Below are 15,684 nucleotides of genomic sequence, written 5' to 3' on the forward strand. Positions count from 1 at the left end.
ACAAGACAAAAAACATAAAGATGAGGATTAACACAAAGCAGGATGAGGTTGGGTAAACACAGTGAGGCAAGCAAGAGGAAATGGAGGGAACTAGAACACAAACACACCTTGTCTAGAGAGGGACCCAATTTACTCAGCCATTCTCCCTGTCAGACCTTCTAGGAAACTGCAAACTTCAGATCCTCTTCCCGTTACCAGTTTTCATCATATCCACCATCTTCCTAACATTCAGGTGTTTAGCAAATTTTTGTTAGTAGAATTAGAATGAAATAGAAATTTTAGAAAATAGAAATGAGTAAGAAAGTCAGGTAGATTGAGAAAAATAACTCAAAAAAAATTGGGAACTGAAATATATCTGCTGAAACAGAATCAAGAACTCTATTCCATCTTCTGTCCTTCCACTACTGCATTTCAGTTTCCTCTTCCTGTGAAGTTTGCATTCACAGATACTTATGTCCTGCTTGATACTGTATTAGTTATTCACATTTGTGGTAAAGACCCAGAAATATCTCCTTTAACATCTAAAACATTAATACATTCAAAACTGAATGAACATTCTTCTAAAATCCCCCTCCCACTACCATGTTTTATATCATCCAGGCACAAACATCGGCATTGCCCTTGACTTCCCACTTCCCATTGACAATTCAATTAGTTGCCAAGTACTGTCATTTCTACTATGGATTTCATATGTAAACTCACCTGAACCACCGTAACAGGCTTCATTCTGATCTTCCTGTCTACTGTTACCTGTTTACTGTGACCTACAAAGTTCCATGTGATATCGAACTGCTGATTTTTCTTACTGTATTCCCCACTATTCCTGTATCTTTAATAATCTTTCTTAATGTTCCTCAAACACACCAACTCATTCCTACCTTAGAACCTTTACTCTTACTGTTTCTGCTATCACTGAGGTCTCTGATCAAATGTTATTTCCCTAAAGCTGAAGTCCCTCACTGCCTATCAAAAATAGCCCTGAGGAATAATATTGCCTCTTTACTCCTTAACACCTTATTTTTTTCTTCTTTTTCATATTTATCATTGACTGGAGTTTACCATTTGTTTGTTTATTATCTTTCTCCCCTAATAGAAAACATTTTTTTTTTACTTCAGTATTCCTTGCACCTTGAAACAGTACATGGACTAATGCAGATACTTGGTAAATAATACATTAAATAAAACAACCTGTATACTGATATATTTAATGGATTCCAAGCTATTCAAGGGCAGAATTTATGTTGTTTTACCAGTGTATGCACATAACACCTATAAGGGATAACAAGGAAAGAGTTTCAAAAAGACAAGAATTTCTAAAGGAATACCATACTTTTCTGGTGTCTCTCCCAGCTCTCTGGTCTCTTTTTCTCAGTCTCCTTTTAGGATTCTTCAGAATAAAAACCACCTTAAATATGATGCTGTTCAAGGTTGTATCCTGACTTTTCTCCTCTCTTTGCAATGTTCGTTTCCTCTTTTCAGTGGCTAGGCTTCCCAAATCTCCATTTCTAGCTCATGTGTCTTATATCCAAAGACCTACTAGGTATCTCCACTCTTGCATAATATCACTAAAATAGGACATGTATCTTCCTCAAATATATCATTATCAACCCATAAAACTTGGTTATCATCCTTGGTTCCCTTTTCCCCACATCCAGGCAGACATGTACCAAGTCTCATTTATGCTTACACTTCCTAACCAGTTTTCCAATATTTAATTATCTATTCTTCCAAACTCTGTACTGTAAGAAATAGGACTCTCCGTGGTCTATGGTCTGAAACTTTTCTTTCCCATTTGTCAATACTCACCATCACCTCCTCTCACCAGACTCTCTAATCCTGCCATACCAAATGAACCTCTTTTCATTCAGTTAATACTTGCCTCGGTTCCCTTTACCTGCTATATCCTTTTTGCTTCCTCCAAGAAGGCTTCCCTGATACCTCAAGCTCAGTTTAGACATCCTTTTTATTATGCTCCTCATCATATAATTGCTTATTTATATGTCCTTTCTAGTTAACTGTAAGCTTCATAAAAGCAGGGACTGTATCTAATTCACTTACACAGTATCCCTAGCAACTGGCACAATAACAAGAATATAAGCCTAATAAGCATTTGTTAAAAAATGAATCAATTAATAAATGAATGATAAAGAAGTCAGAAGAAAGGAAGTCAATTCTTCTAAGAAATAACATTTGCATTAAATGCACTGAAAAAAATGTGAGAACAAGTGGTGGGCAGAAGAGAACACCTTCTCCAAAAAGAATAGCAAGCTATTCAATTATTTGGGTACTTATGAACAATAAAATGGAAAAAAAAAATGTGCCTTTGGAGAGAAACTAGATCAGAAGAGGCTGATAGTGCAGAGACACAGCTTTTATTGTGTATTTTTTGTACCTTTTTATTTTTGTACCATGTATTTAAAATTGTTTTAAAGGGGCTGATGAAAGAGCTCAGTTGTAGAGTACTAGCACAGCATGTTCGATACCCAACACAAAAAAAAATTAAAATAAAATGAAATAAAATAAAACCTGGTTTTAAATTTTTATTGAACTGACCACATAGACAAGCTTCGGTGTGTGGGTGCTTTGCTTCCTGATCTCTATTATAATGAAAACTCCAAGTGTCTTGGTCAAGTGTGTGAAATTATCAAAATGACAGATTACCTATAAATCTAGCCAATGACAATATTTGAGTTTGTTGATTTCTACTGGTTTGAGTTTTCTGGTCCCTTCCACCTATCTATGCATTATTGTATTAGTACTCAATGAAATACAGCAAAGAGAAGGATTTAAAATCATTTTCCTTTTCTTGCTAATGCATGTGCTTCACTTTAGATTAAAAATACAGTGGACCCCACTCAGTCATGTACTGGGGTGAGGAGTAAAATGCTAAACAATATCCTATCTTATCTCTTCCTTTTAATAAGTACCATAGATTCTGACCCAATCATTAGGCTTTGCTTCTCAAATTCTTCTCAAGGATACAATGACCCTTTTCATCCTAGGGAACCCTAAAACACAACCTTTACTCCAGGAAAGGAACTATCCTCTGGGCTCCAAACATGTAAGTAAAATAATGACCATGTGTCCTCATTTTTGCTCAATGCACATGGTTTTCCCCCAAATTACAACCTTCAGTTTCTCCCTGCTCTTTCACCAGCACTGTTTCATTACCTAGCAAAGATGAGGGTGCTCTAAATAGACAGACCCTGATTCTACTTACAAAACTGTGGGAAGAGACAGGAGCCTCCTCCCTCTCTGAGATTATGGTGCCACTGAGACTGCATGAGATGCGGCGAAAGTTCTCTTTACTGTACTGTTCTTCCTCCCCATACTCCCTGCTGAGGCCTCGGCAAGCTGCAGCCTTCAAACATATAGACACACACAGGCAGACACATAACATCAGACCTGTGATTTTCCCACAGGCCCCATCCTTAGAATATGGGAGTAAATATAATTGAAAGGTAGTGGCCATGTGGCAATCTCCTCTCAATCAAAAGCAGCCCATTCTCAGATCTTGTTCTTTTCTGATAGCCCCACATGACAATGCCTCTGTTTTACCAATAACCCTACCATTCATTCCTATATATACTTCCTTCCCTAACATACCACCCAGGTCCAGCACCTTAGCTCTTGAGGCTGCTACCTGAGATGCAGGCACTGTGCTGGCTTCAAGGAGAATGTGTTCCATTTCTGCTATTCGGGTCTTTGAGAGGTCAAGACCAGGGGCTGAGTGTAATCTCCTCCCCACGCCATCTGCAGAGCCTGAGAAAGAAAACATAAATATAAGGTAAAGCCATCTCTCTCTTGGGATCTAAACTCTGAGACTGGAATCAAACTCAGGAGTTTTCCTTTCACTAAGTAACAAATATGCATTCCTGAATCCAATGGGAGAAGGTGTTCCTAGAATTTAGAAACAATAATTTTCAGAATATGGATAGATTACTGTAGGCCACAATAGTCACAGATCATAGTCCTTTAAGAATCTTATAAAAGGACAGACAGCTGAATGTCCCTATCTTACTCCATTTTTGTAAACATACTCAGCTTCTGACAGAGTTCAGTCTGAGACTTGTGGTATCTAGTGGTTTTCTAGAGTATCTGTGGTGATAAAGGAAACTATTATCTCTAGTTCAGTTCAGAATTGAAATGATCACTATAGTAATCATATATCAAACCTCCTCATTTTATATAACAAGAAAATGATTTCCAGAGTCTGACAGGTAGGTAAAAGTTTATTCAGAATTAAAACTCAAATCTCAGTTTTCAGCACAGTACTCTATCACTCTGAGAAAGAGCTTTCAAGGAATATTTGATATGTATAAGGCTTTTTTTTTTAATCTCCCCTTCTCCCCTTACCCCACGTTCTCTCACTTTTACATTCTAAACAACCACTTATACGGCTCTAAACTGGATATGTGACTCCCAAGGGTCTGTCCCCAATCCAATTAATTAAGTCTTCTATTCTGAAAATGTACATGTCCTTGACCTACATTTGATATATATGTCCATGGCTACTTTGTGTCTCATTCTAATATACATATCTAGCTGTTTTATGACATTGCTAATATAAGTACTGACAATCAGTTGTTTTTAATATTTCCTTGTATTTACATGTAGTGATTCTGATACTGCCTCTGAGTCTTATGGGAGTTTTTAAAAACACAGCTTCCCAGTGACTGAGGAAGATGAGGCAAGTTTGAAACCAGGCTCAACAACTTAGGGAGACCCTTTCTTTAAAAAAAAAAAAAAAAAAAAAATTGGACTGGGATGTAGCTCAGTTGTAGTGTGTCTCAGGGTTCAATAGGAAGGAAGGGAGGGAGGGAAGGAAAGAGAGAGGGAGAAGAAGAGAGGGAAAAGGAAAGGAAGAGAGGAAAAGGGAGAAGGGGAAAGGAGGGAAGGAGGGAGGGAGGAAGGAAGAAAATACAGATTCCTGAGCTTCACCATAGGCTTGATATTCAAGAATCTTTGTGGTTGGAGTCAAGGACTCTTTGTTTTTAAAAGTAAAAAGACAGTATGGAAAAATATCCTTGAATATTGTTAAAGGAAATGTCATAGTATTCCTAAAAAGCAATCTGGAAATACCTATTAAAAATTGAAAATACGGGGCTGGGATCGTAGCTCAGTGGTAAGAGTACTTGCCTAGTATGTGTGAGACACTAGGTTCAATTCTCAGCACCACATAAAAAAATGAATAAATGAATAAAATAAAGATATTGTGTCCATCTACAGCTAAAAGAGCTGAGGGTTGGGGATGTGGTTCAGTCAAATAATGTTTGTTGAGCCTTTGAGAGGCCTAGGTTAAAAAAATATATATCTCCACCCAGAGTGGTGGCATCCACCTAAAAGTCCAACTAAAGATCACAAGTTCAAGACTAGCTTGGGCAACTTAGCAAGACATTTTCTCAAAATAAAGTTTTAAAAAGACTAGAGATGTAACGCAATGATAGAGTTGCCTATAATGCATGAGGCCCAGATTCCACACCCAGTATACAAACAAACAAATAACAACCAAAAAACCTGAACCTGATTTTAATTGTACCCTTGCCTCTAAGTACCACTTTATAAGAAAAACAAGGACTAGAAGAACCTATTTTTAAATTTTTTGTTTTATGGTAGTATAAAAAGAACCTGTTTATTTAAAAAAACCAAAACCTCTACTAAATTATAATCAGTAAAATATATAATATATAAAATGCTTTAAGACAAATGAACACATTTCTTCAACAAATAAAAGGCAAGGACCCAGGAGTGGTGATGCTCTCCTATAATTCCAGTCACTACAGAGGTTGAGGCAAGAGGATTACAAGTTGGAGGCCTATCTGGGCAACTTTGTGAGATCCTGTCTTAAAATTACATAAAATAAAAGAGATTGTGATTTAACTCAGTAGTTATAGCCTAGTATATGTGAGGCCCCAGATTCAATCCCCAGTACCTCAAGAAGAAAAAGAAAAAAAGAATGGTGTTTATGTAATTCTTAGGATCTACAATCCCATGAAAAGATCACATACTACATGACTCCATTTATATGAAATGTCCAGAACAGGTAAGATAGACAGAAAACAGATTTGTGGTTGCCTGGGGCTGGAGGGGATGACTACTAATGCGTATAGGATTTCTTTTTGGCAACATTTTGAAACCGACAGTGGTGGATTGAGGAGGTAGCTCAGGGGGTGGACTGCTTGCCTAGCATGTGCAAAGCACTGGGTTCAATGTATAGTACTGACAAAAAAAAAAAAAAATAATGGTGTGGGACAGGGAGGAACAATTAAAAGCCAAAAAAACAAAACAAGAAAAAAACCCTGAACTGTTACAATGAGTTAACAACTCTAATATATTTAAAAGCTATTGTATTATATACTTTAAACTAGGGGAAATGATGGTATGTAAATTATATATTATATTTACTTTTTTAAAGAAGTAATCTGGTGCTTAATAAATACTTTATGATAAGAAGTAGCACATGCCTATAATCCCAGCAAGTAAGGAGGCTCAGGCAGGAGGATCTCAAGTTTGAGGCCAGCCTCAGCAATTTAACAAGAACCTCAGCAGCTTAGTGAGACCATGTCTTAAAAAATAAAAAGGGCTGGGGATGTAGCTCAGTGGCAAAGCACCCCTGGGTTCAACTCCTAGTACCAAAGGGGGAAAAAAAGTTTATAACATTGAATTAGGTATTAGTTTTATTCAGTAGCAAAATATATAAATTATGGTACATTCATATATAATATAATCACAGAACTGATTTTTATGGAAAATGCTCATAATATAATTTAATAAAATCATGGAACTAAAACTTTATACTTACCTTGCTTTTTGTCAAAACCAAACAAAATACAGTGTATGTGTATTAAAAATAAATAAATAAAACCAAAAGTTAAAACTTATTAAATATCAAGTAAGATTGGCAATGATTTTTGATATTTTAAAACTATCTACAATGAAAAAGGTTGCTCTTTAGAGTATTATAATGACTTTTTGTATTTAAATATAATATTTAACATTCAACGAGTTAGTTCAATTTATAATGTGTTATCTTATGTTTATTATTATTCTTAAAATACTTAATGTATTTATTCTCCTTTATATCAGAGAGAAAGCTCATTGAGGCAGACTCTACCTTTTCCTCATTCTTTAGAATATTCCCAATATCACCCCATCCACAAACCTAAAGAACACTTAATAAATGTTATTACAAAATCTGTACTAGGAAGCAAATCCTTAGAAACATATCTTAATATCAATTTTTATATTTATGTGGCATTTGTCCACAGCTCCAGGGAACAAAGTAGGTACTTAATAAACAAAATGACTGTAATTAAACACTTGTCAGCATGCAAGGAACCTGTACAATTATAAAAGCTGTCATACACAGCTGAAGACAAAGTTCTCTGAGTTAAATTTTACAGAGTAATACATTCATTTTAGAGTTGAAATAGATCTTTTGAGAAAATCATAGAACCATTTCTCTCATTTTCTAAGTGAAAATTTGTTCCTGGGATATTAAGTATCATGTTCAAATTTATATTCAGAATTAACATCAGTATCAGGAAAATAATTCAGGCTTTGGAGTTAGTACTTGCAATCTAACTTTCAAACATTCTTTATGTCTTCAATTTCCAGAGTGAAATCTGTGATGTGAATGATATGTAGCTTTGACTCCTCATTCAGTACTATTTCAAGGAGAGTCAGTGAATGGCTACCCTATAGAATACTACCTTGAAAATTCTGTGAAGACTGGCATTCTGGAAATTCCTAATGGAATAAAGGAAGTTTTTGATATTACTAGTTCATTATGATCTGGAAATGTCATACTAGAGATGTCATTCAAAAAGGACATCCTAGTTGCACGGTAGACCTGGAGGCTCAATCTTGAGATTGGTTCAGTTTCTAAACCACAGAATGATGACATTTCCTCTCAGCCTACCCAATTCCATTCTGAGTCACTCTTAAAGACCTGTGAACCAGGCTGTACCACTGCATACTAGAGAAACCATGGATAAATACTTAGTTGTCTCTTTCTTTAGAAGGAGGAATTAATTGGTAAGTGATAATTCTACCCCAATTTACTCTGTCAAGAAAAATGTCTTTCTTTCAGCCCCTGTCCTGAAGCTCATGAGTAAAGTCAGAAGTTCTTACTAAGCTATGAGGTACTACCTGTATAGAATACCACCCCTCTCATCTTGTCCTATTTTCGGTTTTTATATGTTCCTTACTCTCCTCAGCCCCTGAATTGTATACTTACCTGTTTGGCTAAGTGGATGCTGAGCCATATTCTGTGGACCCCATGCAGAACAGCCATCTTGGGAAGCCTTAAGACTGGCCTGGTAAAGAGACTCCAATTCAGAGGTCTCCTGCTCTGTGTCTTGGTTCCAATGTGGATGTAAAAGGATATGATTTCTCTCTGGATAGGTTACACAGCTATGGGAATCATGGGGAGAAGACTTCACTCCTGGCCCAAGGACCTCATGTTTAAGTTGAGAATCACAGAACCTTGTGACATTCACCCAAGAATCCAAAGGCAAGGAAGTCCCCAAGTTGATACTGTTACCAATCTCCTTAGGTTTAGTATCTTTTGCTTGGGACAGCTTTCCTTGGTATATACCTGGCTCTGCCAACCTGGACTGTCCTCCCCTACAAGTTTCACTGTTAGGCTGTCCTGAGTCCATTGCAAAAGAAGGATGGTGGTCAGCAGGATCTTCCCAGAAAGGTAATCTGTCCCTACCATCCAGACAGACTTGCTCTTTTGCCCACGGACAATGGCCTTTTCCTTGACTTTGTTGGAAAGGAGGCTTAGAGTCAGAAGGGAAAGAGTTCTTCCTTAGACTTCCAAGACTTTTGTCTTGGGAACCTGTAGCATCCTTCATGGAGGCACACTGCATCTTCTGGAACTGCTCTGCCAGTGAGCGGACAAGTCCCTTTGTGCTGGGAAACTCTGGTCTATATGGCTCCTCACTATTTCCATCCACTTTTGAAGTCAAAGAGGTTTGGAGGCTTTGGGCTTGGAGGCATTGGTTAGTTTTCTGCACAGGATCAGAAGTGTGAAGCACAGATGAAGCAGCAGCAGGCATTATGGGGTGGCAGGCCCTATATGTGGGAACGCTGGGCTGAACTAATGAATTTGAAGGACTACAGCCTAGGCTGTGGGCATCTCCTCTCTCTGAGATGGCTCTTCCTGTTGGATGTGACCAAGACATCACCAGGGATGAGTCAGTAGGGTCCCTTTTTTCCTGGAAAAGGTGTTCTTGAGCAATGTTCCTTCCTTCTTGTAAAGGAAACCTGCTGCAGCTGTTGTTACTACCCCTTTGCCCTTGCAGCTTACCCTCTGAGGCATCCAATGGCACACAATCAAGGTGAGAATTCTCAGTTCTCCCTGGTGTTTTAGGTAAACCCTGCCTGTGGAATACAGAAGGATCAATGCTGTCCACATCAACTGAAGTCAGAAGCTTTGAGGCAGATTTACTGGGGGAATTATGCTGTGGGGCAGATGGGGCAGGTAACTCTGGGAACAGTGATGAGTGTGACTCATGGCAGGAAGCAGGTGAGTGTAAGAAAGAAGAACTGGCCCCAAAATCTGTATCTGTGCAGGGTTCCAGTTGGGCCTCGTCGTGGCTTAACAATACTTGGAACGGGATAGGCTGTTCACTGAAACAAATGGAGAAAGTCAGTCATAAACTGATTGAGAAAAACACTTCCAAGAAGAACTGTTTATTCCATTCCCATTTATAGTTATCCACAGAGGGAACGATGAAAATAAATGAAGCTGGGCACAATGGCACACACCTGTTATCCCAGCAACTTGAGGGGCTGAGGTAGGAGGATTGCAAGTTTGAGGTCAGCCTCAGCAACTTAAGACCCTGTCTCAAACTGAAAACAAGGGCTAAACATGTAGTTCAGTGGTAGAGTGCCCTTGAGTCCAAACCCCAGTACTGGGGTAAAAACAAGAAAAGAGAAGAAAATAAAAAGATAAATGGATCCAGGCATAGTGGTACACATCTGTAATCCCAGCAACTCAGGAGGCTTAGGCAGAAGGATAAAAGTTCAAGGCCAGCATCAGCAACTAAGAGAGATCCTGTCTCAAAATAAAAAATAAAAAGGGCTGGGAATTGCCCCAGTACCAAAAAATAAAAAATAAAAAAAGAATGAGAGCAAGAAAGAAATGGAAAGACAAGCACAAGTAGTCAATTTAGAGGTCTACAAAAAAGAAAAGACACATGGTCCACTCATACATAGATAAACAGGTAATATCAATCCTTCACCAGAGTCACACACAGTAATATTAAGTAGAGTCCTTGCCAATATTCCTTACTACATGTAAGTCCCATTCCAAACACATTCTATTTGAAAATTTAAAAATCAAAATTGCTAGTCTCACATGCAGATGACACGGAAGGTAAGCAAAGGATGAAAAACACTCATACCAAACAGCAAAAATCCAGGATGCTATACAAGGAGGGAAATGCTGTGTAGGGTTCTATGAGGTAGCCCAACCAAAGGAAGCAAGAAGCTACAGGTGAATACGGACTACAGGTGATTCAGGTTCATGGGATTACACAAATCAACTACTTCAAATTTGTTTTCATAACCTGGGTTTCACTGTATTACTCACTCAGATGTTTTCTTAAAGTAATATACCATGATTCTCTTGAGATTTAGAAATGGGAACAGAGATAAACTGCCTGTAGTTGGTTTCTCACTAATTGTTTTATATTTCTGACCCCCCAAAAATGCAATGTTACAAGCACTTAAATAAAATCTCGACCTTTCAAATTCTGAATTTTCAGATTATGGATGCTCAACCTGTGCATCCCTATCTGAAAAATGAGGATTTTTGCCTTCCCAAATGTGTGAAATTTTGGATTTTCAGGTCCCTAATCTGAAAATCCAAAATTTGAAATGCTCTGAAAATCTGAAACCATTTGTATAGACATGATACTGAAATAGTCTTGGATTCTGGAGTATTTTGGACTTCACAGTTTTTTGTTGTTGTTTTCTTGCAGGATTTTGTTTCTGTATCAGGGATTAAACCCAGAGGCACTTAACCACTGAGCCATATCCCCAGCCCTTTTTCACATTTTATTTAGAGTTCTCACTAAATTGCTTAGGACCTCGCTAAGGTGGTGAGGCTGGTTTGAACTCGAGATCCTCCTGGCTCAGCCTCCTGAGTTGCTGGGATTACAGACAAGTGCCAAGATATCTGGCTTTTTTTTTTTTTTTCCCAGATTTTGAATTTTTGAATTAGGAATCCTCAACCAGTAAAGTCCAGGCAAATATTCCAAAATCTGGGAAAGAAACCCTGAAATTTGAAACACTTCTGGTCCCAAGTATTTTGGATAAGGTGTATACAACCTATATGCTATAAACTGTGGTACATTTAGATACCCAGTCACTCTTGTAACATATACTTGTATGGAAAAATCTAGCCATAAAAGGCAGTATTACATAATGGTCAATAATATGCATTTTTGCATCAAACAGACCTAATTTGAATTCTATACTTCTCTCTCTTTTTTTTGTACCATGGATTGAACCCAGGGACACACAACCACTGAGCCACATCCCCAGTCCATTTCTGTATTTCTTTTTTTTTAATTTAGAGACAGGTCTTGCTGAGTTGCTTAGGGCCTCACTAAATGGCTGAGGCTGACTTTGAACTTGTGATCCTCCTGCCTCAGCCTCTGGAGCTACTGGGATTACAGGCATGAACCACCATACCCAGCTATACTTCTACTCTTATCAGCCAAGTAATAGATCCTTACTTATCCTGAGCTCAAGTCCCCTTATTTATTAAGAATGCTAAATAAAAGTCCTTATCTTATGAGGTTATTGTGATAATGAAATAAAATACATAAAGTGCCTAGCTCAGGTCTGAACCCTAGGCAAATGTTCACAAAATACAGGCTGCAGGCTGGAGTACAGTATAGCTCAGTGGAAGAGCACTTGGCTAGCATGTGCACAGCCCTGGGGTCTGATCCCCAACATTAAAAAAAAAAAAAAAAAGTTAGCTGCCTTTATTATATTTATATTTTGAAAACTACTCAAACTTATTAACAAATTTAATTTTTACTTAAATTCATCTATTCTAATTAAACATCAAATTTAAGGGCTAAAATGTGTGAATTATACCAATGGATACTAGGACTTCTTTCCTAATCAATCTTTGTCTTTCTCTGGTTCAATCACTTTTTCTGCCTCCATGAAGAACAGGAGGCAACAAAATTCCAAAATAAATAATGCAGTTGCTATTGCAACATGAAATATAACCCAGATTGCCATGTTTAAGAACGTAATACATACAAATATAACACTGTGCTACACAAGTCCAGAGAAAAACTCACTGGCAAGAAATTTGGGTGAGTGCTCTATTTGTTTTTTGTTTTTTAAATTTTTTTTAACCTTTATTTTATTCATTTATTTATATGTGGTGCTGAGAATGGAACCCAGTGCCTCACACATGCTAGGCAAGTGCTCTACCACTGAGTCACAACCCTAGCCCCGAGTGCTCTATTTGTTATGCTGTACCTTTTGCATCTTTTTAGGAACTACTAAGGAAAGGACCAGCAGTGCAATAACCTTTTCACTGTATGTCTGACCTGAGAGAAGAAAATCTTTTCAACAGACTTCTCTCCCCTGTAGTCAGCAAGACAATGACAGCTTCTGCTATGGAGTACACATGGTCACTTCCCCTGGCATCTATAAACTCATGTGATTCCCAAGCACTACCTTGTCAGCTGAGGGAGGGCCCCCCCCTGTGATGGGAGGCTGGCTGAGGGCTGTGACGGCTGCTGCGATGATTGCTGCTGCATGCGATCCTGCAGGCTCCGTGCTTTTCGAATACTGATTTGCAACTTCTTATCGACTAGGGCTCTGCCGTGCGTGCTAGAGCTGGCACCATGCAGGGCAAGTCTTAGTTTAGCTAAAATGCAAAAGAAAATATAGCAGAAACAGAACACAAAATACAAACAAAAATAAAACAAACAAAATTGAATCAAAAAGAAGCAAAGATATGCAGTAAAACAAAATAGGCAGCAGGAATGCAAGGCATGGACCATGCATACACTGTCCAGGGGCACAGAGCTGGCTCTGGCTATAAAGGAACACACATGGAAGCCATGGAGGCCAAAGAAGTTAAATTATTAAACACACACACCGTGCGCGCGCCCACGTGCACGCTTGCATATACACACACACACACCCCAACTAAAACAAATCAGGAAGATAAACTAGTGCTCAGAGATTGCCACTCTTGTCCTTTCCAACTGACCTGTTTGACTCTGGTCTCCACACACTGCTCCCAACTCCCCCTCTCTGATGGCCAACAGCAGAAATAAGATCCAAACCTGCATATGTCTTTACAGAGCACAGCTTCATGTGGGTCACATTAAATCAGATACCAATTCTAAACTTTATTTCCTGACTGTAACATCACAGTGCTACATACCAGGAAGGCAAGGGAGAAACAAAAAGAATCAAATATTGCAGTGGGAAATTACAAGCCTGGGAAGTCATGGTCAATTTACTAAGTTTTTCTGCCATAAATTTCAACTCACTAGTCAATGGACTAGAGAAAGAGCAGACTAACTTGCTATCTGAAGTCTAACTTCATCTTGAGATAAGAAGGTAGGCATAGTTGGAGAATTCACCTGTGGATTCCTGCTGAGGGTATTCCAATAAATATCCACAGGCCACAGTTACAATGCCAGGCACATTTAGAAATCTGAAGGATGCCAGGAGCAGTGGCACACACCTGTAATCTCAGCAATCTGGGAGGCTGAAACAGGAGGACTGAAAGTTTAAGGCCAGCCTCAGCAACTTGGCAAAGCCCTAATCAATTTATCAAGATTCTCTCTCAAAATAAAAAGTGCTAGTGAGGTAGCTAAGTGACAAAGTGCCCCTGGGTTCAAATCCTGGTAGCAAAAACAGAAAGAGAGGGGAAAGAAGTGGGGAAGGGAGCGGGAGGGAGGGAGAGAGGATGGGAGGGAGGAAGGAAGGAATCTGAAGGCATAAGTAGCTAAAGGGCCTCACTTTGAAAATGTGAGAGTAAAGAAACATAAAAATTATTTTTATAGCCATCTGAGTGACAACAGTAATACCTATTATGAAGTTAGTAAAAAATGCCATAGCCGTAGCAGTTAGAGTTACTTACAGATAGCTTCGTTACAAAGAGCCAAAGCTGCAGCACAGTCTCCCTTTTGTTCCAGATGCAGCGACTCTTCAAACATTGAATTTGCCTCTTGCAGAGACCTCTCAAAGCCGTCACTCCTCCCTGAAAGGGCCAGTACTTTTTGTTTTTCATTATAATTAATTCCAACTTCATCTATGTACTGTGGTCTCCCTTTGGTACACACAGATCTTTGTTGCCAAGTCATTGGTCTACCCTTATTCCAACTTTCCATTACTATTAAAAAGTCCCTGAAACAAGTAGGACACCCATTTTTGCCTTAACCAAGACCTTCCAAGGTCCTGAAAGAGAGGCATATCATTCATTGCCAGCCACATGTTCCAACTCCAAGACCTCTCAGGGAATCCCGCCATGAAAGAACAAAATATGTCTATACCAGCAATATGAGTTCTTGTGCCTAAAACTGAACTGTGTTACAGGATACACCTTGCCAGAGTATCAGAACACCATAGACTTCCAATGCTGTTATGACACAGATGGCTTCACTAGTTTACAGAGAGTATTCCATATTTGCATCAATTCACAGTGATCTCTGCATCACCCTAAACTAGAAAGTCAGCAAAACTCTTGGGTACAGGGGGTCTACAGTTCCTACCATGGCAACTGAACTGCATTTGTTGTTACAAAGACATACCTTTCATCAGTACTACTAAGTATGCATTTTTACCATGCCCTTGCTCACCAAAACTATCCCCCAAAAGTCACCTTCCCGTATAGCAAGCTGAGGATATTCCTGTGGATGAGTTTCAAAGCAGGTGCAAAAGCGTCCAAGTATAATACCAGAGGAAAAGGCCAGGAAATAAGTAAAGGCAACTTCTATAAATAAACCCTGAAGTTTGTTTACCCCCTTGTCTTCTAATCACTCATAACCATAAACTGATAGAAAACCATAATTTAAGTTCACCTACAATTGGGATTGATATTGAGCATTTTCAAGGGCAGGGCTTAATCATTATTTTCCATAATGTCTACTTACCTGGAATGGTAAGAAAAGCTCTTCCATACCCCTAAAATTCACTTCTCATTCATCCTGACTTTTAGAAAGTACTTCCACTACTACAGTGGAAGGAGCAGGTTAGTTCTGAAGAAACTGGCACTCAGGTTTCACCTCATTAATAGAAGTGTGGTTTTACACATCCCCAGGTCCAAAGTTCTTTCATTGTATTTGGAACCAAGTGAATTTACACAACCATTATAATTAGAGGTGGTAGCTAAAGCCATTAAAAAAAATAATAAGTTTGCAGGTTAGGGCTGTAGTTCAACGGTAGAGCACTTGCCTAGCATGCACAAGGCCCTGTGTTCGATCCACAGGCCTGAAAAAAAAATTAAAAGAATGTTCAAGTTTATTTAACACCCTTGCCTTCTACTCACTCATAACCATTAATTGATTGAAAGCTATTATTTAGGTTTACCAATAATTGGGATTCAGATTAAGCCTTCACAAAGTCACAGGGGGAAAGAAAAGATCTAGGCAAACTATACTAGATTTAAGTTCTTGTCATCCAAGA

General features: G+C 38.5%; 1 protein-coding gene across 19 annotated transcripts in view; it reads right to left on the reverse strand.

Moving 5' to 3' along the window:
* The window catches only part of Usp54 (ubiquitin specific peptidase 54), a 137,018-nt gene that overhangs the window by 2,874 nt on the left and 118,460 nt on the right, over nucleotides 1-15,684 (reverse strand). For 9 of the 19 annotated variants that reach the window (XM_047552328.1, XM_047552327.1, XM_047552329.1 and 6 more), the window contains 5 exons: nucleotides 14,141-14,260; nucleotides 12,718-12,910; nucleotides 8,240-9,639; nucleotides 3,644-3,762; nucleotides 3,221-3,361 (listed from right to left, as the gene is read on the reverse strand). In XM_047552328.1, coding sequence (XP_047408284.1) covers nucleotides 3,221-3,361; nucleotides 3,644-3,762; nucleotides 8,240-9,639; nucleotides 12,718-12,910; nucleotides 14,141-14,260 — 1,973 coding nt within the window. The other 10 variants (XM_047552335.1, XM_047552331.1, XM_047552346.1 and 7 more) reach the window with 7 other exon arrangements.

This window comes from Sciurus carolinensis, chromosome 5, assembly GCF_902686445.1.
Source record: "Sciurus carolinensis chromosome 5, mSciCar1.2, whole genome shotgun sequence".
Classification (NCBI taxonomy): Eukaryota; Metazoa; Chordata; class Mammalia; order Rodentia; family Sciuridae; genus Sciurus; species Sciurus carolinensis.